This window comes from Dipodomys ordii, unplaced genomic scaffold (assembly GCF_000151885.1).
Source record: "Dipodomys ordii isolate 6190 unplaced genomic scaffold, Dord_2.0 Scaffold44, whole genome shotgun sequence".
Classification (NCBI taxonomy): Eukaryota; Metazoa; Chordata; class Mammalia; order Rodentia; family Heteromyidae; genus Dipodomys; species Dipodomys ordii.
This window is the reverse complement of record NW_012267260.1, coordinates 6042564-6069196: the sequence shown is the minus strand read 5'-3', so window position 1 is coordinate 6069196 and position 26633 is coordinate 6042564. Positions and strand designations below refer to the sequence as shown.

General features: G+C 49.3%; 1 protein-coding gene across 1 annotated transcript in view; it reads right to left on the bottom strand.

The window, feature by feature from the left end:
• The window catches only part of Clic5 (chloride intracellular channel 5), a 65864-nt gene that overhangs the window by 18601 nt on the left and 20630 nt on the right, over window positions 1-26633 (bottom strand). Inside the window, exons 2-4 of the mRNA XM_013019216.1 lie at window positions 14227-14336; window positions 10778-10903; window positions 6991-7097 (exon numbers count right to left, since the gene is read on the bottom strand). Of these exons, the coding sequence (XP_012874670.1) occupies window positions 6991-7097; window positions 10778-10903; window positions 14227-14336 (343 nt within the window). The remainder of the gene's footprint in view (window positions 1-6990; window positions 7098-10777; window positions 10904-14226; window positions 14337-26633) is intronic.

Here is a 26633-nt window from a genome sequence, read left to right as displayed (position 1 = left end):
GGGGAGGGGAGGGGAGGGAGGGGGAGGCTGGGTGGGGAGGGCCCATGTAGAGCCTCTTGGAAATGCCAAGGCCTCCAGACCAGATGATAGGTGGGCCTAGGAAGGGCAGGAAAACATGGCACTAAACTCCTTGGAAGAATAAATACACACACTCTTTTTCTCAAGGTGGCTAGCTCTCCACATCCTGGGGATCTGGGAAAAATAAAATACCAAACACCTCCTCTCCCCCAGCCCTGCCTCCTCTTCCCCTGCGGTAGTTGGTTTTTGGGATGCTCTGGGGAAGGCCTGGGCCCTCTGATTCTAAGTCCTAGTTAACAGCTCTCCCAGGATGCTCAGGCCCTTCCGACTATGTTTCTGTTTTAGTCAAGGAAGTTTCATGGAAAGAGTTGTTGCTGCGGGAGGGGAAAGGGGAAAGAGGCAATGCGGGACAGACAGCTGGCCTCCAGGTACACGGGGCTGTTGGAGAGCCTGTCAGTCCCGGTGGGCATGCTCTTCCCTCGGTGTGGAGTACAGTCAGTGGCCTGAAAGGTCTCTGGTCCTTCGGGGGTGCTGCCCAGCAAAAGCCTCTTACAGCACAGTCCCTCCCTGAAGATGCTTAGAAATGGCAGCTTCCTAAGGAAGGCAACCATATTCAGCCTTCTTTTGTGTCCATCCTGCAGTCTGCCAGCAGAGGGCAGCACAACACCCTGCAGCAACCTGGGAATGGGGGGAGGTGGGGGGGGACCCAGTGCTCAGAGAGCAGACACACAAGTCATGGGGAAAATCAGCAACAGCCACCGGAGCTAATAGATGCCAATAGCTGATAGATATCAGCCTAGATGGCAGGCCAGGAGCTACGTGCTTTATAGTAGACGTGCATGGCTTTAATTGGCAAGGCATATGCCAGTCCTGATCACAGGTCAGAGCTTGAGTGCCCGAGACAAAGACAGAAACACTCCAGGGGCTCAATACGGGCCACTGCCTCCTTTTACGCTACCTTCAAAACTAAGGATTTTTTAAATTACATTTTTGGAGGAAAAGTCAAAAGAAGAACGGTATTTTGTGACATAGGAAGCCGATGTGGAGCTAAATGTTTCGGCATCCTTAGGTGGAGTTTTATTAGCATTCTGCCATCTACCCCTGTTCGTTGCTAGGCTGCCTGGGTTTGCTCTAGGCTCCTACCGCAGTGGCTGAGCAGAATGCACGCAGCCCAGCTGCTCTGTAGCATTCAGTATCTACTACCCTACATGGGCCCGGACCCACGCAGTAAGTACCTCTGTTCCCAGGACGGAGGGTGGAGTTGACACTTTTCTACGTATAGCGTCAGTACAGGTTCCAGAGATATCTCTGGAGTAGTTGCAGGGAGATCTCCTTGGTTTCCCACAGGGTAACTCAAGGTCAAGGTCAAGGTGAGGCAGATGTTTCTCTGAACAGCCTGGAGGAAGTAAGGGGTCAGGACATGAGCTCTGAAAAGGTCAGCCACAATTCCCAGAGCGTAGGGCTCCTATTCTCCCACACTTGGACATCTTTGAAAGCAGGACATTTCCCACCTCCATCGATGGGACCCTTGCGTGCTGGCCGGCAGTCCATTCTATACATTTAATGGTAAAGGACTGGGAAACACTACGTCCTTCTTCATACCAGGTGGAAATCTCTAAGACTTAGAGCTCCCCACCCAAGGAGGATGCTCTTGCTCAGTCACTTCATGGATTTGATGAATTTGTGGCTTTCTCTGAAGTTTCCCTGAAAGGCAGAAGGTGTTCTGGGTCCTGGGAGTGGGGGGGGGGCAGCCCTGGCTGGGCAGGTGTTTTCCAGCCACTGCTGACCAGGGGCGGGACCTGGGTGAGCTGGTGGAGAGGGAGACAGACAGTCAGAGCTACAGAGAGAGCCCTTTGTTACAGCACCGGCCAGGTGAAGGATCTACAGCAGAGAACCTTGGAGAAAGAGACAGGAACATGTGAAGGTGTAGCCTGAAGGAGGCAAGCAAGGAGCAGGAACGTAGCGGCGGCTGCTTGGCCTTTGTGGGCTTCCATGTGGGCTTTAGAAGGGGAAAGAGAGATACATCGTGGCGGTTGCCATGATAGTAAGATGAGTACATGATAGAAACTTCCAGCACAACCCCATGGAGTGGGAAGACCTATGGGTTACGGGACGGGGTCCTGAGGCCTCGCACACAAGGGTATCTTCTCTCTCTGTTCTGATTTTCTCAGAACGATCTCTGGCAACACGCTGGAGTGCTCCTGGGCCTTCAGGGTGAATGGCCTCTCCGGCAGGGCCCTCAGTGGCGGGCCGGGCTGGCCGAAGCTGGGAGAGGATTAACAGGCAGAAAGCTTAGCCCCACCGAGTGCTTTGTGGTGGTGGGAAGGGGGTTCAAACCTGTTTCCTGAGCTTTCTGAGACTGCACCTACTTCCTATCACTTTATTCTTTTCAGCAGACATCGGGTTTTCAATGTGGAAACTAGTGCCTGCTCGGTTATGGTCAACTGGAGGAAATCACTGGGAGCCAAGCATTCCCCAGGGAAGGGTCCGTGCACCCCAAACGCATCACCCTGTATACAACCCATTGCAGGCTGGAAGAGGGCTTTTTAGGACTTCATTCAGAAAGACGGAAGCGCTTCACAAGGCCAAGTCTTTTAGAAAGAGGACGTTAGGGCAGCCTAGGGTCTGTTGGGGGAAACTTGGGACTGGGAGCTGAGGATGCAGCAAGGGCTCATGGGTCTTCAAGAGAAGGCGGAGACAGAAGCAGGCAGAGGAGAGAGGTGGGAGGGGCTTGACCCTGAGGCCTGAGGGGGCTGGGGCCTCCACAAGGCAGAGATGGAGCAAAGGCACTGAAGGCCGCAGCCCGTCCAGCCTGGGGTCTGCAGCAGGCTGGAAGTCGCCGAATGGAAGGGCCCAAGAAAATGGCAACAGCAGCTCCTCTGGGCCCTTTGGTATTCTTCTGGGAGGGTGGTTTGTTCTGATCTCTGGAAGAACCGAGCTGTTGGCTAACTGGGGGTGGGTGGGTTCTATTTTTTTTCCTGTCTGCTTGACACTATACAGCTGCCCAGGTGGCCCGGCCTGCGTGTCAAGCCGTGCAGCGCCAAGTGGCTGGTTCTGGACGCCCAGCCCCACCGTCGCATTTTATGGTTCTTTCTCTGTTTTTCTTACTCACCTCACTCAAGTGGGGTGCTGCTTTGCTGCGCTGCAGACCTCCCTGGGAGGAACTATAAAGTTTTCTGGAACAAGTGGCATAGAAATTAAAATGGAAAGAAAGCTCTCCCCTGCCTGCCCCCCCCCCCAACACACATGAGAAAGAAGAATCTGAAAGTGGAAATAAGAGAGAAAATGCACTGGGAGCAGGAAGAGGAGAGGGCATTCAGGGGGAGCCTGGAGAGAGCAAAATCCCCCAGATGGTGAAACGCAGGTTCAGTGCAGGAATGTGGGGTCCTGGCCGCCTGAGAAGCTCACACACAGTCACGTGGTCTCTGCATACAGCATGAAAAAGTTGGGATCACAACTCCCTCCTCAGTGGAGAGGAGGGATACAAGATGGCAAGTGTTACTCAAGTAGGAGACATTCTGAATGCTTATTTTAAAAGTCCAACACATACACACACCCCTTCCTTGCCAGTCAGATGGACAGTTGGGGGGATTCGCATGAGAATATGACACTTTTACCAAAAACAAGGATCGTATTTGGGGCAGGAATGGCAACCGTATGAGAGAGGGAAATGTGACAGGGCCAGAAGAAATGAACGGAGACTTGCACACGCACACGCATAGAGCACAACATGCACATACGATCCATTTTGCGAATGGCCTGGAACTCACAATCTGTATGAAACACGAGATACGTTCCCCCCAAACCCTGATAGGATGGAGGGAAGGAAGTGAGAGATTGCGAAAAGTGGCGTAAGATACGATGCATGCCTACATTAAGTCGACTGAGCCAGTCTCTTGGAAGCTAGGCGTCCTAGCGGGGGGAAGAGGGGGTTCCAGGTCTGTTCTACGGCAGTTTGAGGGTGAGGCCTGCAAGGCCGGGGTAAGCCTAGATCCTCTCGGGAGATGACAGGCTGCAGGGGGCATACGAAAATGAGGGGGTAAAAGAAAACCCTCCAGGGAGCCAAACGGAGGTCCCAGGCAGAGCAAATGCGTAGCATGGAAGCCAGGAAAAAGCAGAACTGCTGGGTCTGAGCGGCCTGGAGTCCTGGGGACGGTGAGGGAGAGAGGCTGGAGGTGAAGGACCTTTCACGCCTGGCAGTGAAGATGGAGGATGCTAGAGATGGCGGAGGCGCAGGCCTCGGCTGGGCTCTGCCCTGTGGCCAGGCTGTGTGAACCGAGCAGGGTTGAAGGCAGAGTGACCGTCAAGTCTGGGGGGAGGGGGTCTCACAGGATGTGCCAAGGGGGGCTTAGCTCCTCCCCATCCCTCTGCCTGGCCACTGTGGTCACACTCAGGCTGTGTGAATGACACGAGCTTTTCTTGTTGGAGAGAGAGGTCAAAAACAACAGAAGGGATCCACAGCTCTTATAAGTGCACATACATGCCCACCCTCTTTCCTTCTTGAACTATGACCTTAAGGCAAATACACTCAATAATGTGTGTGTGTGTGTAAGTTTAGGCTCACACTGACATTTTTCATCCCCTGCTTTGGAAATCATTCCCATGCTCTTACCTGTTGTAAGATATTAAGATATATAGATATAGATATACATACTATACATATGAACCTCTCTGTGCTCAAGGCTAGTGCTCTACCACTTGAGCCACAATGCCACATCTCGCTTTTTCTGAGTAGTTTATTGGATATAGGAGTCTATGGACATTTTCTGCCCAGGCTGGCCTTGAACCGTAGTCCTCAGATCTCAGCCTCCTGAGTAGCTAGGATTACAGGTGTGAGCCACCGGCGCCGGGCTTAGATAATAACATTTTTCTCCACCCTGACTTCCTGGCCATGCCTGTTTTGCTTTAGTCCTCTCCAAAAGGGCCACCCGCTGTGTTTGGAGCTCTGGCAAGGCAGAGAGGGCCATGACCCATCTCCTGGGGTCCGTGTCCTGTGTGGGCTGGGGTCCTCACGGGAGCCCTGCCCGACTCTGCTGGAGGAAGCCTTGGCCTCTGGCCTGCTGAGCCTCAGGAGTTTGGGACCCTGAAGCCACAACTGATAGGTACAGGGGGCGGCACGGTAGAGCCACAGAGAGGGATCTTGTTGAAAGGAGGGCGGGTAAGAACAGCACTTACGGGGCAGGGGCTCACATGCGGCGAGCAGAAAGGCCCGAGCTCTGAACTGTCCTCATGGGTGAGGGGAAGAGGGCTTCCCAAGGACGAGACCCGCTACAGAGAGAAAACCGTGAAACCGGAGAAGGGAAACAATGAGGCGCGCAAAGTGTTGAGTTTATAGGAAATCGATCCGCCCTATGTCATGAAAACTGTGGCTTTGGCTTTGGGGAGTAAGGGAACTGTAAATCGGCACAACATGGGAATGCCATTTCTAATGTAAAAAACCTGGAAGGCTCAAATGAGATGATGGTTCCAAGGGAAACCGTGACAAGTATGAAGGGAGATGTCTGTGGTTGAGCTGAGACGCTGTGGACTCTGGAAGCCAGGGCACACAGCGCCTGCTTAGCACGGCCAGGCCCCGGTCCTCCCCTAGGACAGGACTAGAGAGGCAGGAGCTGCTCTTTCCCTGGATGGATGCACTGATGGACACAGAAAGAGCCTGGGGCTGTGGCCACCCCATCCCACCAGCCACGTGGCTTACAACAATCCACCTTTCCCCCTCTGGTCTGGGGAACAGAAATCCCAAGGACAAGAGGAGCTCTTCTGTCTCTTTTCATTTGGGGGAAGTTGGGGGTTCCCTGTCCCAGCTTCCACCTCCATCTCTGGACTGGCCTTCCTCCTCTACTTCCTCTTCTTCTTGCCTTATGAGGTGCCCAGTTGCTGGACTTGTAGTCCAGGAGGAGACCCTGGACTAGTTTCCTCTGTGAAAACACCATTCCCAAAGGAGGCCCTATTTGGAGACCCCAGGGTGGGGGTGGGGGGATTTGAACTCAGATGGAGTGAGGGCAATCCCAATAGCTTTGAATCCCAAACAGCGTTGAAGCAAGAACACACACCTATTTCAAATATTTCCCCCACGCTGCTGCTTGTCCGCGAGCATCACCCTCCGTGACCCTCAACCCCCACCGGTGGCCACGGATGATCCTCGCCCCAGGATGCTCCTCCAGGCCCCGTCCTCTTCCACCCTGCGCTCTGTGAGCTCGGCTAACTGATTCCCCCTTAGTCTTGGTGCTCAAGTTGAAACGCCTTCGAGAAGCTTGCTCCAAGGCCTGCGTGGAAAATCTTCCTGTTCCAACTCTTTTGGGACAGGAACTGGTTTTCCTTTCACTTGGCAATTCATCGACTCCAGCACAGCTTTGATTAAGCCATATGTGCCTCCTCTATCATCATCATCTTCTTCTTCTTCCTTTTCTCTGGGGGTGGGGGCTTCGGGTGATTTCAGCATCAGTAGTCACGAACGATTCTGCGTCTCGGGTCACCCTCCACACAGCCCAGGCTCCCAGAGTCCCTGACTGTGATTAAACACGCACTTCTGACCCCTCACTTGACCAAACCTTTAGCATTGATGTTGCTCCCTCTGTAGCTTCTGGAGAGACCCCTGAGGAATCCCACATAGACCGAAGGAAGTGGGAATGCACGCTCCCATGTGAATGCGAGCAGGACCACACATTCAGGACAAGCCGGCGGCTCTCAGGGCTCTCCCGGGCAGCGCACTGAGCTGCCCCAGATGGCAGCTGCCACAGACACATCACATCCTTCCCTCCAGTCAGCAACAAGACCCACAGGCCTCTCTGCCTGCACTAGCCAGGCAGCAGGATCTGGGTCTCCCCCCCCCATAGTTGGGGTCCTTAGGGTTGACTGAATAACAAGCAGCCCAGATGCTTCTCTGGGCCTAAGGGTCTGACACACCCATGGGCAGACTGAAGATGCCCAAGAAGCAGGCCCTGCTCCCGTCTCTCGGTGGGAGGAGCCACTCACCGGCGTTGTTCTGCTGCTTGGTGTTTTTGATGTAGGCAGAGAACTTGGAGAAGATGTCGATGCCTGCCGTGTTGGACTCCCGGTGTTTGGCAGCCAGTTTGGGGTACCTGGAAGGAAGGCACAGTGTTCTGGGTACAGGGAGACTTGGGGCTCCCTCAGCCTGACCCCCATCTCAGTGAATGAACAGTAACCACCTCCCTTTCTAGCTGGATCTACCCACTGTTTGGGTTTTCCCAGCATCCTCCTGGGGCCAGGGGGGCACGCAGCAACCCTTGCTCACAAACCTGGTGAGGTGCTAAGAGTTGTTTGGGAGTAACATGGTCTGTTGGGTAAAGAACCAGTATGTCACTCAAAGGGTTCGGGGTCCAACAATGATGCACCAATGGAAAGGTGCTCATTTAAATATTGACACAGAGGTTCTGAGGCTCCCCCGGCCCCATGAGAACACCTGAATGCTGCAGAGAAACGTCCCGGTGGGCAGCTGGCCTGGAGATCAAGGTAAACCTGTCTGTGTGGACTCCACGCTCCGACCCCGCAGCATCATTGGCATAAACCATTCTAGCTTTAAAAAGATGCTGTTACACAAACGTGTTACATGTGTGGCCAGGGAGGAAGAGCAGAGATAGGAGACACTGGCCTGGTTATCATCATTACCAAATAATCTAAGGGCAATAGTTTGCCAGTGAGAGCCGTTTCTTTGCTTCATGTTTAAAGGGTGGAACACTTTGTTCTTTTAATGCTTTGAACCAAAAACGAAAGGCTTTCCAAAAAAACCACTTGTTGCCTTTGGTGGTGCTGAGATTTTGAACTCAGGGCCTTGTGCTTGCTAGCAGGTGCTCTACCACTTGAGCCGGGCCACTAGACCTTTTTACTTTTGGCTTTCAGATTAAGAGCTCATGTTCTGGCCAGGCTAGGACACTGATCCTCCTCCATCCATGTCTCTTGCCTAGCTCGGATTATAGACAAAAGCTACCATGCCTGGACTCTTTGCTATTCTTTTCTTCTTTTCTTTTCTTCAACTGGCCCATCAACTAGGATTGGACCCCAATGGGTCCAGGCTAGGACCCCATAGTAAGTATCTATTCAATTTCAGAGATACAGTCATTGACACGGTCCTCAGAAGTTCATCAAGTGTAGCTTGAAGACAGAAGAGGACAGACCGCACCACCCAGGCAGATTGCCCTCAAGCGGGAAATATTCTGTTCAGCCCCTGAGGTTGTGCAGCTGGTTTGTCACTGTGGCAGAGCGCCACCTAGTGGCATGGACTTGAACACCGGGTGGTGATTCACGCATGCCCGGTGACTTGGCTTCCTGAGTTTTTAATCCAAGGATCGCTACTCTAGGATTAGTTTAAGCAGCAGGCAGCTCTGGAGAGAGCTTTGGGAAACTCAGGGGATCAGAGAACTGGGGCCGGGGTCAGCCCTTCATTTTAGAGATGAGACAATGCCCAGATGGACAAACATCTAGCTTAGAAAATAAATGACATTTCCTGGGTGTCTCATGTTGACACTAAGTGCTCTGTGCAATCAGGCAGGTTTTAAACATAAAAAAGGGTTGGAGTGTTTGCGTGTGGTTTTCTCCTTAAATAAAAAAAATAATAAGGTAAGGGGACACAAGGGCTCCCGCAATGTCTTGGCATTCTGGCATGCTGATTAGAAACACACGGCGAACAGCAGCCAGGAATGGTCATGGGGAAGGCGGCTGCCCCCGAGAGACCAAGAAGGCTGGACGGACTGCACCGCTCCGGGGCCTCTGAGCTCGGGCCACACGCCTCCCAGCCCGGTTCTGGGGGAGGGCAGCCGAGGCTGTGGTGTGGACAGACAGGTGGGTATCCAGGGCAGGGCAAGACGGTGACACTCGTTGACGCTTCCTGGGAAGTATCTGCAACATGTGTCCCTAGCGGAAGTACTCAGAGTCATCTAAGAACATTCTAGAAGGCAAAGGTGGATGATGGTCTCACCACTGGCCCCCCCCGTCTTAGCTGACTTCTGGAGATGTGCATTTACCATTTTTGGGGTTCTGCTGCCCAACGATGGATCGTGGGGTTCCCAGCAGGGTAGGAACGGGCTTTGTCACCCTCCTACATTCCACCACAGTCTGGAGAAGCGCCTGACGGGCAGCAGCCGAGATCAGGACAGGTGAGCCGGGTGGAGGTGGAGGAGAGGAAGGCCAGACTACAGCCCACCATGCTGCCTCCCCCGCCTGGATTATGAAACCACGTTTCCAGGATGATGAACCCGAAAACGATGGTCTTCAGAAACAAGGTCCAATGGTATGCGTGACACAGTTCTGGGGGGGGCCTGGGCCCCCTCTGGGTACCTTAAAGAAACTGCCTGGGGGCTGGGAAGGTGGCTCAGTGGTAGAGTGTGTGCCTCGTATGCATGAGACCCTGGGTTCGATTCCTTAGCACCACATACACAGAACAAGCCAGAAGTGGTGCTGTGGCTCAAGTGGTAGAGCACTAGCCTTGAGCAGAAGAGCTGAGGGACGGCGCCCAGGCCCAGAGTTCAGGCCCCACAACTGACAAGAAAAAAAAAAAAAAGAAAGGAAGGAATCACCGGCGAGGGGCCTTGCAGAGCCAGATTGGGGGGAGAAAGCGTGAGGAAGCTGGTTAAAGTGTGCGTGGGGAACTGGGCTGGGGAAGGGGGCAGGAAGGAGGGCCACGGCTCCTGTCAGGGGCAGAGGAGGGACTGGTCCAGTCCCAATGTGGATGACAACGAGTATTCTTAAAGGGGGGGGGCTGTCTGGGAGGTCACTCCGAACACAATGGGAGCCTGGGTTTTCTTCATTGAAGTCTTGGATAAGTCACGACATCTTGTCATGTCTGACTGCAACACAAGGTGTCATCTACTTCTCAGAGCTGCAGTAAGGATCACAGCGAGTCTTGGCGGCCATGTTCTAATTGTTCTAATAGACCTGTGTGTGTGCATGGGCTATGTGTGTGGACAAATCAACACTTCAATACGAATACAAGATGGTCATTTTCAGTTGTCACATTTCACTGAGTTTGGGGGGCTAAGTAAACCCTGAATCTTTCTCATTCATCTCTCCAATTGTCCAGCCACTAGCTTAGCCCAGTCCATCATTTGGTCTTGCCTGGCTCCTTCTGATTGATTTCTCCACCTCCATGTTTCCTGTCCCTCATGCTATTTACCTTCCCAGACCCAGTTCATCCAATATTGTTATTTTTAGTGTTTTTATAAAAGTATGCTTGCTGTCATCTCCAATGACAATAGTCTACAGTGCACAAGCCTAGCCCCTGCAAATTTGAGGTCCATCCTTCTCCTTTCTTTTCTCTCCAACAAAAACTTACAACTCTCTGCTATGAGCACAGCCCCCTCGGCCCCATGTCACGTGATTTCACAAGAGGAAGTGCTTCCCGTCAGGTTCTCCCGTTGAATTGTGCCTGAATCAGATGCATGACTCTCGGTGTGGTTTCAGGCCTGTGTCCCTTTCCTGGCTGTGTTATTGCATCTGACATTTGCCTCTTGTTCTAAAACCAGGGACCTTTCTTTGCCTGACTCTAAGGTCTTCCAGTAAACTGGGGTGAGGGCGGGGTGGTAACTTCCTTGGGGCTCAAGTCACTCTACGAGGGCTGGACCAACTGTCCCCTCCACAGGCTATGGCTATGTGTGGGTCTATCTACAGGACTCAGTCTGAGATCATCAAACACTGTGTATTTGCACGCAGGGCCCCGGCTCTGGATGGAGAAACCGCCTCTGGAAATCTGGTTTCTCTGGGTTCACCCCCTCCCACTCACTAGTTCCCAAAAGAAGAAGTTCATTACTTTTCAGGAGTCAGGGTCTCCTCCAGGAACTCCTCGATCTTATTGACGTCGGTCTTTACTTCCCCGTTGAAGGTCAGGAAAGGCGGGTGGGTGCCAGGGGCAAGGTTGTGCAGGTCAGCTGGCTTTCTGCAGGGAGAGCAAGATTCAGGTGTTATGAACACCAGGAAGCTTCCTGTTGTGAGAAACCTAGGATTTATTATAAATTAGACTCTCCACACTAAAGCAGATTTCTGCTGGGCCATGCAGAGACGAGGAGGCTGGAGAAAGGGCCCACGGCACAGGAAATGCATCGAGTGGACTTCAGTGGGAGAGGAAGGAGCCAAGGGGGAGCTGAGCTCTCTGGGAAGGTGGAGGAATCACAGATCACATGGATCTGCTCCCAGCTCCGACTACACAGAAGAGCAGCTGGACTCTGCCTCCAAAAGCTTTTCCACTTACTAGCTTGACAAAAGTCTGCTATAGATCATTCCAAGCTTTAAAGAGGAATGAGTTAGATTGTTTTTAAGAAAGTGGCTCAAGCCGGGCGCTGGTGGCTCACACCTGTAAACCTAGCTACTCAGGAGGCTGAGATCTGAGGATCTCGGTTCAAAGCCAGCCCGGGCAGGAGAGACCATGAGACTCCTATCTCCAATAAACCACCAGAAAACCGGAAGTGGCACTTAGCTCAAGTGGTAGAGTGCTCGCCTTGAGCTGAAGAGCTGAGGGACAGCGCCCAGGCCCAGAGTTCAAGACCCACAACCGACAAAAAAAAAAAAGAAGAAGAAAGTGGCTCAAAAAGGAAACTTAAAATTTTTAAAAAACTAAGAGATGGTATATTCAGAAAGAGTTTTATTGCTAAAGTTTGAACATGGTCCTTGGTGAAAATTTATGACTTATGTCTGACAGGCCCAAGTTCAGTGCTGTATTCAATGGACAGCAGATAGGCAATGATGAAGGATTTATTATTATTATTGTTATGTTGTCCCACAAAGGGGTTACAATCCCACAAGTCAGGTTACGGGTACAATGCTTCTTGCTACGGCTAAGGGTTCTGCATGGAGAATTTGCTGTGATGGCTGAGAAGGTATCTAAGAGAAGCCATGGGAGCCACCGTCTACAAGGAGGTGGCTGTGGAAGCATGTGGCCATGTACGAAGCTGTCAGTGGGTAAACGCTTTTAGTGATTTACATAATCAATCCCTACATTTTGACTTAAAAAAAAGAAGTGGGCTGGGAAGGTGGCTCAGTGGTAGAGCGCTTGCCTTGCATGCCTGAGGCCCTGGGTTCCATTCCTCAGCACCACATAGCAAAAAGAAAAAAGCCGGAAGTGGCGCTGTGGCTCAAGTGGTAGAGTGCTAGCCTTGAGCTGAAGAGCTGAGGGACAGCGCCCAGTCCCAGAGTTCAGGCCCCACGACCGGACCGCCCCTCCCCCCCAAAAAAAGGGATTTTAGCTTCAGAATAGATGAAGAGTTGGTCTAACGTTGCTAGAAACTTCGAATTTTGATCAAAATTTGAAATCTTTTGTGGGGTGTGTGTTGATGATGGTGCTGGGGATACCCACACCTGTGAAGTGAGTGTTTCATTGTTCCTCATCCCTGGGCCAGGCCTGCTGCGGTCAGGTGCATGTGGAGAGGACCCGTGGGCAGACACTTGCTCTAGTGTCAACACTGCAGTCTACCTTTTGCAGATTTCTACTTTGAAGATAATCGAAGCACACATAATCATTCTTGAAATGTGACTACTATGATAATCTTGCTAGAACGTAGTTATTTTTCCTGAAATATTTTAGATTTCTGTTAAACGTACATAAACTGGGACCTTTTCCTGAAACAGAAACGGTACCCATTTCTTTTAAATGACTTAGTTGTTATCTCAAGCTACAAATAATCTGTTTTTCCAAGTAAATATGTCTTCTGTTTTCTAATAAGACTCAAATATAGTACTTATTTTCAATGTATGTGTGTGTGTGTGTTTACCTGATTTTATAACAAAAACCCCTCTTGTATATCACTTTTATAATAACAATAACTTTTTTTTCTTAGTTAGTCATGGGGCTTGAACTCTGGGCCTGGGCGCTGTCTCTGAGCTCTTCAGCTCAAGGTGAACACTCTACCATACCACTTGAGCCACAGCATCACTTCTGGTTTTCTGTTGGTTAATTGGAAATAAGAGTCTCATGGACTTTCTTGCCTGGGCTGGCTTTGAACCAAGAACCTCAGATCTCAGCTTCCTGAGTAGCTAGGATTACAGGCGTGAGCCACTAGCACCCCAGCATTTTAATTAATTAATTAATTAATTAATTTTTATGGAAAGCTTGGCTGGCACCAGTAGACTCAGTTAGATGGAGCATATGTATCCAATCTAACACCTAAGAAAAATAGAGTCTTCCTGGTGTGCCTGTAGGATTCTGGGTCAGATCCTGAAAGAAATGTAAGATAAGCAAAGCAACAGTGCATGTTTATCCCCCAAGGGAAGAGACATAAAAGTCTTATATTCTCTAGGGAAGAAAGCATTGACACTGAAGAGGTGAAAATGAGGACCATGCAGCCAATCAGTTGACGGGACTTCCATTATGAACCCACAGCCAGGCCCAGTGCAGTCCTGATTTGTGCTGGGCAATGAGCCGACCACTTGGGGGAGGGACTTCCGCAACCACAGCAGAAGACAGGTGTTGGACAGGGGCTCTGTGAGCGCCCCTGCATGGTCCTCTGGTGCCTCCCACCAGGTGCCTGGACAGGAGAGGAAGGATGGAGAATGCAAAGAGAGGAAGGAAGAGGGGGAATAACGGCGGAACTTCCCATGGAAAGGGCTGGAATGTAAGTCACTCCAAATGCCCTCTCTGAGCAGACAAAGTTCCTGGCGGGAGCTGGAGTGGGAAATATAAGATGGAAGAAGTGTAACGAAGTAGAGGAGAAAAAAAAACAACAAAGAGGTGGCGACGGCTATAATGAAACAAATTCCAGGCGTAATCAGTTGGGGAGGGGACGAGAAGAATGTCAATTAGGGTGTTGCTCTTCTGCGGTCCCCAAAAGGAAGGCTCTTTGCTTACATTCTTTGGCACTTGGAACTCACACAGTCCAGACAGAAAGTATTTCTAAAATCTAATTTGCTTAGTGCCTTTGTTTACTCTGAGCGCGTCCCTCCTCTCATGCCCTGAAAGGACATTCTTTCCTGGCTCCTGTGTTTAACCGCAGGGAGCAGCCTTGTGTTGGTTGTAAAGCCAAGAAACCTATGCCGATCTTATTTTCAGAAGTTTCCCGTGGCTTCTAGGTTTAGCAGTCTGTGTGGCTTGAGTCCTGGAACATGACACTGGGGACACGGGGGACACTGGTCTGACACCCTGGACGGTGCCTCATTTGGCCAGAAAAACTCCCCAGGACATTGCCAACAGGCCGGTTCTGGCTTGCTCTCTCTCTCTGGACTTGCCTGGCCATCCATACACATTTTCCTTGTGAACACCATGTCCTTTACCTTTTCAGGTCCACGGTGGTGACGTTGAACACGACGCCTTTCAGCCAGAGGATCATGAAGAGGCGCTGAGAGAAAGGACAATTGCCAATGCTCTCTCCGTCGATTCCAGCCTGAAAGAGAAGCAGCACTCGGGTCAGTGGCTGCCCACTAGCAAGAAAGAACACAGGAGGATAACACGCAAGCACAGTCACAGAGAGCCATGGCCTGGCCTCCCTCCAAAGCAAGGGGCCCTGAGTTTTTTACTGTGTGGATCCGTGAAGCGGCTCAATCACTGGACTACACTTGAGTTTCATGCATGGAGCTTTTGCAGAATTGCAAACTCCTGAAAACACCGAACCCCAGTGTAATAGTGCAGCCCCCAGCGCACCCCAGCATCATCTAGACTGGAGCTAAGGATGCTGGCCACCGACTTCTACTTCCATCCAGTCCTCTAGGCTATGCTTGAATTGTTACTGCGTCTCTCCTGGATTGTAGGTGCAGCTCTCAAAGCAGCCTTTGCCGTTGTTTTTTGGTTTGCGCTTTGTTTGGTGGCCCTGGGGTCGTGAATTCGGGGCGTCAAGCTTAGTGGGCAGGTGCTCTACTTTGACCACACTTTCAGCCTTTTTATGCTTTAGTGATTTTTCGGGTAGTGTCTCACATGTTTTAGCCTGTGGCTGGCAAAAAAAATACCCTTGTAAGTGGCTGAGTGTCACGTGTCACGGGCACACACCACCATACCTGAGTGTCACGGGCACACACCACCATACCTGGCTGGTTAGGAGGATCTCACTAACATTTTTTGTTTTAGTTGGGCTCTGTGGACTGTGATCTTCCCGATCTCCACCTCCTTAAGAAGCTGAGACTTGCACAGGTATAAGCAATTGTGTCCAGCCTCAAAGGTTCCCCTTCTGCAGGACTTTCTAAGTAATTAGGAATGCTTGCCTTTGGCTGTACCTAGACAAAATACATCCCTCTGTAGTTTTCCTTCATCTTCCCCTTGCTCCATGAGGATCTCATGGGTACAGATAACTCACACTTTGATCCCGTTTCCCTGAATCTAGGCTCATCAGCAGAGCCCAGATACTTCGTTCTGGTTAGTACTTGGACTTCAGAGTCCATAAACTTCAAATTGGCTAAATTATCCTTTATTAATTAGTATTTTCTTTATTGTGCTGATACAGGTGACACACGGAGAGATTACAATTGAATGAGTCGGGTAATATACTCACTAAATTATCCTTTTATTCAGCAAACATAATTTGGCTATTGGTTTTGTGCAAGGCACTGGAGAGAATTGCACCAGAGGTTTAAGTTTGCATTCCCTCAAGGAGCTGGTGCCTGGCTTTGTGTGGGGTGTGCGGGGGGGGTGTGTGCCACAAGAGCACAGCAAGCAACTCCTCACAGCATGAGTGCCACTCCTCCTCCTCATCGCCTTTCCAAATAGTTGGGTTTTTTTTTTTTACATGTGAAAGACAAGTCTGTCTCCTGCACCCCTCTGAGTGGACTGTAGAAAGAAATCATTCCAAAGCAAACACAAACTCAAACAGAAAAAAAATGGGAAACAATGGTCTCTGTATAATTTATTCCCCTTGAGTGGTTTCTTGGCACCTGACACTTAGAGGACAGAAGGCCCACAGGGCCTAGCCTCTGCTTGGTATTAGCTCCTGTGGAAACTCTGGCCTCTACTGGAGGCTGAGGTATAGGAGTCCAGGCAGGGGAGGCTCAGGTAGCAAGAATCTCCCCTTGTAATAGGCAGGAACAAGGATCGTTGTTCTTTGTTTTTTGGGGGGTTTTGTGTGTGGTTTTTTTGCTTTGTTTTGTTTTTGAGGAAACAACATATGATCCTCCCTCTTGGGGTCTGTTTGCCTGTGGCGTTTGTGATTCCTTCTGTCATACATTAGTGAAGTCCTGTGCTTCCCCGCCTCCCCCACCTTGCAAATTGCTCCCAGCAGAGGCGCGGGTGTATGGCTGATAAGTGGAGCCTTTCACAGTGTTGCTCGCAGGTCATTACTATGAAATTGTAGTTGTTTCACTGCTCTCTGAGTGATTCGAGAACTCTGCTCCCCGTCAGGCCTCAGCTCTCCCTGTGTACCGGAGACAGATCCACGGCTGAGTGGCCGAGGCACTCACCACCATCACGACCCTGCCCAGAGGGCCATGCATCCACTGAGCCTAGGAGTGACCCAAGCTGTCACGCTGGCCCACGCGTGAGGGCTCCCCAAAACACCATCGGTATGGGAGCCTTGGTCCTTTACAGCGTGCTGATCAAACAACGAAGTTCATCCAGAGCCAGTGGTAATGTGACCAATAGAGAATGCTCAAAAGGGGACACAAAACCAAAAAGCCACATGCACAGACTGTTAACCTGTTCACACTCTGGTAGTGGTGGTGGCGGCGCAGGGGACAATGAATTGAAGGAGGTACTTAGTAAATCGTTAAGATCCTTAGCAGGGCAAGAACTTCCTATAATAACAGTAGTAATAGTAATAGCTTGTGTTTGTACTGTAAAGCATTGTCTTAAGTTAGTTGCATACCTTACTAACTCATTCACCTGACCTCCACCCCCGTTAGGTCAGTGAAGTGGAATCCTTTACAGATGTGGAAACTGAGGCACAGAGAAGAAGTAAGAACTGGCCCAAGAAACTAGGATGGAGCTCAGGTGGTCCCGTTCATATCTGGTCCTCTTAATTGTTCTTCCTGGAATCTGCTCTGAGGTAAGATTCTCCCCGGATCGCATTGCTGGTACAGCAAGATGGTGTGGCCTTGAACTGCATGCAGACTTTCTCTCTCCCGTCCATGGGAGTGCTGTCTTCCATAGCCCCCTACATTCTCACATGTCTTACAAATCTCATCATAAACTAGGCTGCTAGGCCTGACAAGCAAACTTGCCCAAGGCCCTTTATAAAGAGGAATGGGATTCTGCTGTGTTTCACCGCTCTGAAGGCCATGTTTTCTTCCTGTGTCTTCCTTGGCATTTGTGGCCCTGCTGAACCATTTGTTAAACTCATAGGTTGAGTGTAACTCAGGATACCTGAGCAGCCAGGTGCCACTGGCTCATGCCTGTCATCCCGGCTACTCAGGAGGCGGAGATCTGAGGATCACGGTTTGAAGCCAGCCCAAGTAGGAAAGTCCATGAGACTCTTATCTCCAAGTAAACAAAAAGCCAGAAGTGGAGCTGTGGCTCAAGTGGTAGAGCACAAAGAGCTAGCCTGGAGCACAAAGAGGCTCAGGAATACTGCCCAGACCCTGAGTTCAAGCTCCAGGACTGGCCAAACAAAACAAAACAAAATGCCACAATAGAACCAGGTAGGTGTCTGCCTGAATAATGTGTGTGCCCAGATGATCTTTCATCCAATGAGCACTTGAAGGTAGAGGGATGGAGAGAGGCACCAAGGCTCAGACTAAGGCTGTGGTATTGCCCGAAATCCATATCTACCTGGAATTGATGAATGGGCCTTATTTGGTAAAAGATGACATCTTCGTAGATATAATCACGCTTCTGATCAAGTCATAGTGGATTAGGGTCGACTCCCAAGTGGCAGCATCCTTGGAAGAGGCAAATTGAGGCACAGGATACAGGGAATCATGTCAGGAGAAGATGGTGGCAGAGAGCCACCAGAGGGTGTCAAGGGCAGGGGCAGCCACGGTGCTGCGAGAGAGATACATGAATAGAAAGTGGCAACACCTTGATTTTGAACTCGTAGCTTCCAGAACCATGAGAGAACAATAAACCATCACTGTTGCGTGCCACACAATGTACTGTAATGTGTTACAAGGACACTAGAAAGCTACTACATGCAGGGAAACAGCACAAGGATAGTGACAGGGAGCCAGCAGCCCCCATTCCAGGTGTGGGATCCCGTGTTGCCATGAGCTTGGTGCGAATGCACGCAATCGTCCACCATAACCCCAGAGCACTTCCTGTCCCCTTCATGTATATATGCAAGATATTATAAAAAATATTCTATCACATATAATTTCACATAGGATAATATGAAAAGCAGCAGATTGTACAATCGTATGCTATAGATTACACGCTAGACCATTCATATTATCTGCTGCTCTATGTTGCTTTCTTTTTGAATGGTGAACTTGCCTGTGTCCCAAACATAGACAATGCTTTATCAATGTATGCTGCCTTCATCAGTAACAAACACAGATGCCTGACACCTCTTCGATCCTCCTCAGTGCCTGTTTGAATGGATGTGTGTGTGTGAAAGGGAGGGCAAGGTTTCTCCCTTTTTATAGCATGGGGGTCTCAAGAGCTAGCCATTGTATAAAACACATGAAAGGGAAAGAATTTTTTATAACAATAATTTTCAGAGCTAGCTCCCTTTCTAATTCATGTAACTCAGGCAGTATTCCTTCTGTGACTCGATTTTTTTTTTAACTATCGTATGGTGTAGATCTAACCAATAATTTTATTAAGAAGCCTTTTATTAGCAGAGATGAGCCTTGGAGGTTGCAGGCCCAAGGCCACCAAACCCTTCTCTGCTGTGCAATGCCTGCTGTGAGTACAGCAGGGGTGGTCTCCTCTGTGCCACTGTGTGTCCAGCCCCCTCTGCAGGGCTGCTTACCAAGCCCACGCTTCCACCAGCTGAAGAACTGTCCTTCCCACCTCCACCCTTCATCCCTCATGGTTTTCCTTATTCTTCCATGTCCAGCTATATGAATAAGTCTAGGAGTCTCTTGTAAACTTGCTAATTCTGCTTCTATTCAACAACGTCTGCCGTTATTCTTGGTCAGTCTTTTTCTGAGCTAAGTTATGCTATGTCTCCCTTTGCTGTCCATCCAGCCTAGAGCTCTCGACTTGGACTTCCCTCTTAGTCTTCAGGCTTGGCCCTCAGCTGCCTCCCTGGACACCAGCCACTCTTCTCCAAGTGGCTACAGCACCATTTCTAGTCCCACTGGCTCTCTAGAACCTTAACACACCCCAGCAGGGGATGGCTGGTATTACCCTTCTTGTTGAAATTGGGGTGACTTTCATGGCAACCAACCACCCCCAAAATCAGTGGCTTTAAACAATTCATTTTTTTAAATTTATATGGACATTTATGTTGTCCATGTACTTGCAGTTTGGCTATTTTGGGAAGAATGTCTACTTTTCCTTCCTGGGTATCTTCTTAGACAATTCAAAAGTGAGGATGATAGTGGGCATGGTGGTGCACACCTGTAATCACGCCAGTCAAGAGGGTGAAGCAAGAGCATGGAGATTTCTGAGGCTAGCTTGGTTGTTCGTGTACATACTCAAACCGTATTTTTTTCCTCTTCAAATTGGGACCAAAACATGGATGCAGTATTCCCTGTTTGCTTTGTAAAATTATAGTTGCTGTCATTATGACAGGAAGGAAAATGTTTTAAAGAGCTCATTAAACATCCCCATTTGTAAAATGCTGTGCCTTGGGGAAGAGTCAGTACATCTCTCTGCAATGGGACAAATGTGCAGCAACGCCATGCTGGAAGAAAATATTCAGCTGAGAAATCAAATCCATAGCTATTGGGAGGAACAGAGAGGCTTACCGTGCAGGGAGGCTGGAGAAAACAACTCCTATCTGCTGAGCTGTGGGGACCAACCTGGAGGCAGGTACATCTCTGTTCTCTACAAGGCTATGAGTTTCTGAGTATAGAAACTTTTCCAACCAAACCTTTTTTTTTTTTCCCTAAAGAATCCAAGAGTCAAAGAGGAAGAGGAAGGGATATGGATGAATAGGGGTCAGGTTGGGACACATTCTTTGTAGTTTGCAGTGAGATCCAATGGAAATCTGTATAGTCTCAATATCCAGGAATTTTTGTCACAACCCTCATGCTATTCATTAGATCTGATGGCGGCTTTCAGATGCTTGGGTGGGGAAAGCTGAAAGCTGGAATGGTTCCATCTCAGAAATGTACCAAAGCACAGGAAGCCAGCGGAAGATACAGATTGGCAGCCTTCAGTAAAAGGCCTCCTTCCACATGGCTCTAATCTGAAGAGGCCTCACTAAGCGTCTTGCGGCGAATCCCAGTCAGAAATGGAGGAAACACGTCTGCCACTTTGTCAGGTGCTGTCAAAAGTCTGGCTCAGCCTCTCATTTGTTTCTCCAAGGTTTTATAGAAATTAGTTCCAGCTTTCTTATCACGAGTCCATTTCCTTTGCATGGGATCAGTCTGTGATCCACACTCTTCCTGTACAACAAGGATATCTTGGGGCACTGACCGTTTCCCCTATAATGTCTGGTGCTTGGATGCTGGGATAGGCGAAGACTGCATGTAACTGCCCTTTCCCTTCTCTCCCTAATGTTCAGTTTGGATATAGAATCCTAATAGGAGAAGGTGGTCTGGAAAGATTCAAAAGAGACCACAACATCTGTCCACCCATCTCAACCCCAAACTCGTAAATGTAACAGATTCAAAGCTTGCATCACTGAGATCAAACCTGAGTCGCGAGCTTTACTAAGGGTTCATTAAGTCCAAGGCTTTCTGGGAAATTCTGTAGCAAATTACTATTTGAAGATATGCCCATCAAGCATTGTTTACAGAACTTGAAGATCCCATTTGCATGCTCCCTTTAAAATCCAGAACCCAGACCCTACTCTTAAGTACTGTGATTTCATTAATCTAGCAGAGGGCTCAGAGATCCTAATTCTTCCTCTCAACGTTCCTGTCTAGCCAGCATGCCAGCTTCTGACCTAGTGGTATGTATGTACAGTAGAATGATCCAAGAGCTTGTGGGGAAAAAATATGAGAACAAATACACCCAGATAAGCTCCCTGGGTCCACAGGAGGGGCACAGAATCAGAGTGATAGCCCAGATCGGACACAGAACTTAGACTCTGTTTCTACTCTTTTGATTCTTGTCTCCTTATTAAAATCCTTATCTAAATCCTTCAGGTCCCACCCCACTCTTACCTCCCACTCCACTTCTACGCTGTTCTAAGGTCCACTCCCATAAAAGCATGGAACGAAAGGCACAATTTGTAGTCATTTGGGTGAACAGGAGCAAATCTGAACCGGGATGTCTGCAGACAGCACAGCAGACACAACTGCTGAGCTTTCTTTGGAGCTGTGCCTCCACAGCCAGATCTTCAGCCCTCTGGATAGGTCCTCTAGGAGGATTATAGAAAGTACTGCAACAAGGCCTGGAATTCCAGCCACAGTGCCCAAGCCCTCACATGGTTAGTGGCTGTACACACCACATGAGCTCCACCCCCTTTCCTCTCTCCAACCATTTTCTTCTAGCCAGCAATGGCTAGATAGTGTACTTCTTCAAACATGCCTGGTCCTCACAAAGCCCTGCTTGATGTCCTCCTGGCTTCCTGGAGACCTTGGGGACTTAAGCTCCACACTCAGCCTGAATGTGGTCACCAGACCATTGGCACGGTGGACCCCCACAGCCTGGTGACAGCTTCACCAAGAACCTGCTTGGTACCGAAGCCTGGGAGTGGAGTGATGACAGAGATACGAGCCCTTCCATCGAGCACCGTGGAAGCAGCGGAAAAGACGGGGCCTGTCACGAGTAATGTGTGCTGTACGCTGTTGGTGGGGAATGGTGGACTGGAAACATGAAGCCACCCAGGCATCGGAGCAGGTTCATCAGCAGCACCATGCTTAGTATCAGCCTTGAAGGGTGAAAGAATTCACTCAAGCAATGTTATATATAAAGACCACAAGGCAAAAGAGAGTCTAAAGATGCCAGGGTGGAGGCTGGGACACACAAAGCCAGTGTGTAAGGTTTGATCTTCATGTGTGAATGAGGGAACTCTTTTAGCTCCTTTTCTTCCTCCAGCTCATGCCTGTAATCCTAGCTACTCAGGAGGCTGAGATCTGAGGATAGTGACTCAAAGCCAAATCTGGGCAAGAAAGTCCATGAGACTCTTATCTCCTATTAACCACCAAAAAGCAGGAAGTAGAGTCGTGGCTCAAGGAATAGAGCACCCACCTTGAGCAAAAAAAAAAAATTGTTTAGGGACAGTGCCCAGACTTTGGAGTTTAAGCCCCAGGACTGGCACCAAACAAACAAACAAACAAATAAAGTTGAGGATATGAGAAGGAAAAGATGTGGTTATTAATTGTATGGTAAAAATGCTAACGAAAGTTGATTCTGCTTTAATGAGCAGGATTCACTCTGGGTAAAGACAAGAAGCCAAGGCATGCGGTAGCTCTGAAGATACCCCCTCTCCCTCCCATTGGAAGTATGGGAGAAAAGCAGGACAGCCAAGGCGCCCATCCTCAGCCTCTTCCCCACAGTGGGGATGGGGGAATGAAGGGAAGAACAGACATCAAAGGTGCATAATGAGAGGGAGGAGGGAAGAGAGCACTCTGCTGTCCGGTCCATCCCTCCTTCTTCCCCTAAAGACTCCTAACCAGCTTGCTAAAGGCTTGGACCCTCTACCATGCAACAGAGCAAGGCACCTCCCGAAGGCCCCAGCGAGCCCCTCTCACGCTTCTCCGGCGCTGACTGTGAAGATTGAAATCCTTACCCCCCTGCTCTAGCCAGAAGCTAAAAAATAAAAATAATAAAAAGTAAAATAACAAGAAAACCCAAAAACCTCACAGTGACAGACATGGAAACGGGGCCAAGTTTTAAGTCAAGGAGACTCCATTTCATTTGCTCCTACCTTGGAAACAGTCCATCTGAATTTATTCAAGCCCAGACAGAGCTGCAGTCGACAAGGGTCAGGTCTTTTATAAGTCTCCAGGCCCACACGCCGGCGAAGGCAGGAAGTGTTCTATTTATTAGACTCCCATAAAGAGAAATAAATCTGCTGCCGTTGTTAATGGCATACAACAAGCCGTCACCCAGGAAGCTTCCAGCTAAAAGGGCGGGGGGGGGTCAGTGTTGCTCTTTAGAAGGGAATTTTCCAAGTCTCACCACCCTTGTTTGTGTGTTTGTTTTCCCAAGTCCTCCTGCAGTGATGAGAACCAGAGCTCCTGCCTGCTCTTTGTCTGGCCTGTGGACATGAGAGGTCTTTCTTCCAGGCTGGTCCTGGTTGCTTGACATAATAACTGTGCCACAGAGCGAGTCTGTGCCTCAGCCTGGCCTTCCAAATCCTCCCCTCTTCCTCCCAAAAGACATAGCTAGATAGAGATGAGCTCTACACTGTCCGGTTCTCTCTACACTCACTTTTCTGCAGCTTCCTAATCATGCACTGAGATGTTAGAAGTGAGCCTGGCTCTGTGAGGTGCTCCAATATATCAAGTCTCCACTTCTCGTCTAGGAGCAATCACTGAAAGTGGCGATTATACAGATGTGAAACTGACCCCATGAGCTGGCTGCCAAAGTCGCAAGGTGTGGGAGCCGCTCTACCCCACTACTGCTTCCTTCCTGTAAGTCTCAGAATCTGGCCTGATTCTTCCAAGGTTCACAAGTACCATACAATCTGGTGTCAGTGTTCACAGCCCAATACCATCAGCCCCAGCATGAAACCTTCACTTTAGACACTTGAGATGTCTAAATCTCACACAGATTAAACCACGGAAGCCTCTACAGCACACGTTTTGTTAAGTTTGTGAAGTTTTGTGAAGTATTGCTAGTCATCAAAGCAGATCCCTGTGGCTTCATTTCACTGGCAGGCACCAGATAGAGTACTTGTTCCTGTTTGTTAAAAACTATACCATGATGAGCTGGGTGCCAGTGGCTCACGTCAGTCATCCTAGCTACTCAGAAGGCTGAGATCTGAAGACTGTGGTTCAAAGCCAGGCTGGGCAAAAGTCTGTGAGACTCTTATCTCCAATTAACCACCTGAAAACCAGAAGTGGTGCCTGTGGCTCAAAGTGGTAGAGTGAAAAAGCTTGAGCAAAAAAGTTCGGGACAACGTCGAGGGCCCTGAGTTCAAGCCCCGTGACAGACAAAAACAAAAACATACCATGACCATCTGCTCCTCCCTCCAAACCAATCAAACCATTTTCACTGCTGTAAGCCAACATGAACCAAAGCCATAGTACCTTCTCTTCACTTGCAAGAAATATCAAAGGAAGGAAGTCTCCTATTGTTGGGCTATGTTTAGAACAGATGATGCTAAGAGCTGACCTTCAACATTTAATAGCATCCAGATCCTATCTGATGCTTAGGATCTTTGGGGAGCACAGTGGCAGAGATCTTTTCCCTTGTGCCTCATCTCCCAATTACTGGAGGACAGGGCTGGAGGCAGTAGAAATTCTGTAGGAAATTCAGGTCTCGTGGGAATCAGTGGGAAAGGTGTCAGCGTCACTTGGTGACTGCAAGCTTTATTTATAACGCTGACCTCCAGTGGAATCCTGCAGACATCTCGACATAGAGAAAGGAGGTCTGAAAATGAACTAGAGGGAAAAAACGGACTAAAATGGAAAGCACGATTTCTGCCTGTGTTATCTCAGTTATAGCTTTAATCACACTTTTCTTTCAACTAAGTTGTAAAACAGATTTGGTCTGATCTTTCTCTTCCCAATTTACATACATCAGGGCCAGACACATCTAATCTCGTTGTTCAGTTGTTCAAGAAGTGGCCTACCTGCAAAGACCACATGAGGGCTGAAGAGAAACAAGGTCTTAGAAACACATGGGATGCCATGGAGTGTGTGATCTTCAAGTGATCCACTTTTACCCTGTGTCCTTTAGTTATGTACCAAGCATCAAACAAGACTTTTCCTCTGTCTATCCTTGCACTTGGAATTTTTTTTAAGATGACTTGATGATCAGTTGTGGTAGTACACATCTGTAGTCCCAGCTAAGTGGAATTTTTTTGCTCTGGACCCACAATGCAAGATCCTATCTGCACAGTGACTAAGGCAACAAAAGTGGTGGGGGTGTGGTTAAAGTAATTGAGTGCCTGCCTAGCAAACGTCCTAGAGTTCAAACCCCAGATGATGATGATGATGATGATGATGATGATGATGATGATGAAGCTTGACTTGGACTCAAAGTTCTCTCTTTCATTCACAGTGGTGAATAATCATAGCTGTTGAACAGCTCCACAAGCTGTCTGTGAGGATCCAAGAAGACAAGGCACATGCAAACGTTCTAAAAGCAGAAGAGTCATGTCTGCACCCCCTACACACCGTCCTTGTTGTCAGTGGGTAGAAACTGTGGCTAGGTTACAATGTCCTGCTACTGGCGGCCCCTTAGAAAAGGGTGCATTTCTTCACTCCTCAACCAGGACCCATCGAGAGCCTTCCATGGGCTCCCCAGAACTCCCAGTGGTGGATTTCCAGACAGGAAGGCATGCTAGGCTGTCTCCAACTTACTCTTGCAAGGATCATTCTAGAAGCTTCCTAGACATGTGGCTTCTCAAGCCCACTCCCACGTTTGCTCATCGGAGCCTGCATTTCTAACAAGAAGACGGAGCTTCGAATCTTTGGAAGATCAAGATGTCCTGCAGTACCTACACCAAGACCTTCACATCTAGAATATCCGTGCCCAGGAGAGCCAGTTTTGCTTTCTCATCGAAGAAGCATCTCTTCTTGTATCTGGTTTTCTCATAACTCTTGTTCAGGGGAGAAAAATTAACATCTCTACTCCTGTACATAGCAATCTGGCTCCCCTGGGTTCTTAAAAAAAATAGCCAGTGAATCACAGCCACATTTCCCTCCGCTGCGTGGAAAGGGGAAGGAGCTGCTGGCCACGACAATGGCGCCAGGAGCTGAAAGTGAACCCTGGAGCTGCTGAAACTGGAGCTCTGGTTCAATTATTTATTGAAATTCCATGACTTGGCCTGCCCCATAGGAGCCAGGGACACCTAAAGTCACTCAGCATGTGAGTCCCAAGCCAGCTGCGCCCCGCACCCTCTGAAGCCACCTGCCTCTTCACCTGTAGGGTCAGCCAGGGGTTCAAGCTTTGCCCAGGGGGTGAAGTGGAGGAAAGCCGGCATGTGCCCCTTGCGGGTGAGGCTCTCTGGAGCCGCCACACTGAGAGCACCCTGCACCCATCAGTGCACAGGGCTTGGGGGACCCTGCCTGCTAGCCAAGGGCAGAGCAAGCCTGGGTATTGAAGAAAACCAAGAAAGCAGATCATTCCTTCATCATTATCCATCATCATCATCATCATTGTATTATTATTACTGTTTAAAACTTCTGCCTCAGTTTCTACTCATATGATGGAGAGAAAGGTGTTTTTGTTGCTAACCAACACACACAGAAACACATACATATATATATATATATATATATATATATATATATATATAACAAATTAAACCCTGTAAGCTGGGAGCCAGTGGCTCATGCCTGAAATCCTAGCTACTCAGGAGGCTGAGGAGCAAGACCTGAGGATTGCAGTTCAAAGCCAGCCCAGGCACGAAAGTTTGTGTGACTCTTATCACCAATTAAGCACCCGAAAAATAAATAAGTAAATAAAAGCTGGAAGTGGAGCTGTGTGTGGCTCAGTGGCAGAGCACTAGCCTTGACCATAAAAGTTCAGGGCCTAGGACTGGCACAAAAACAAAACAAACAAAAAACCCTGTGGATAAAAATAACGT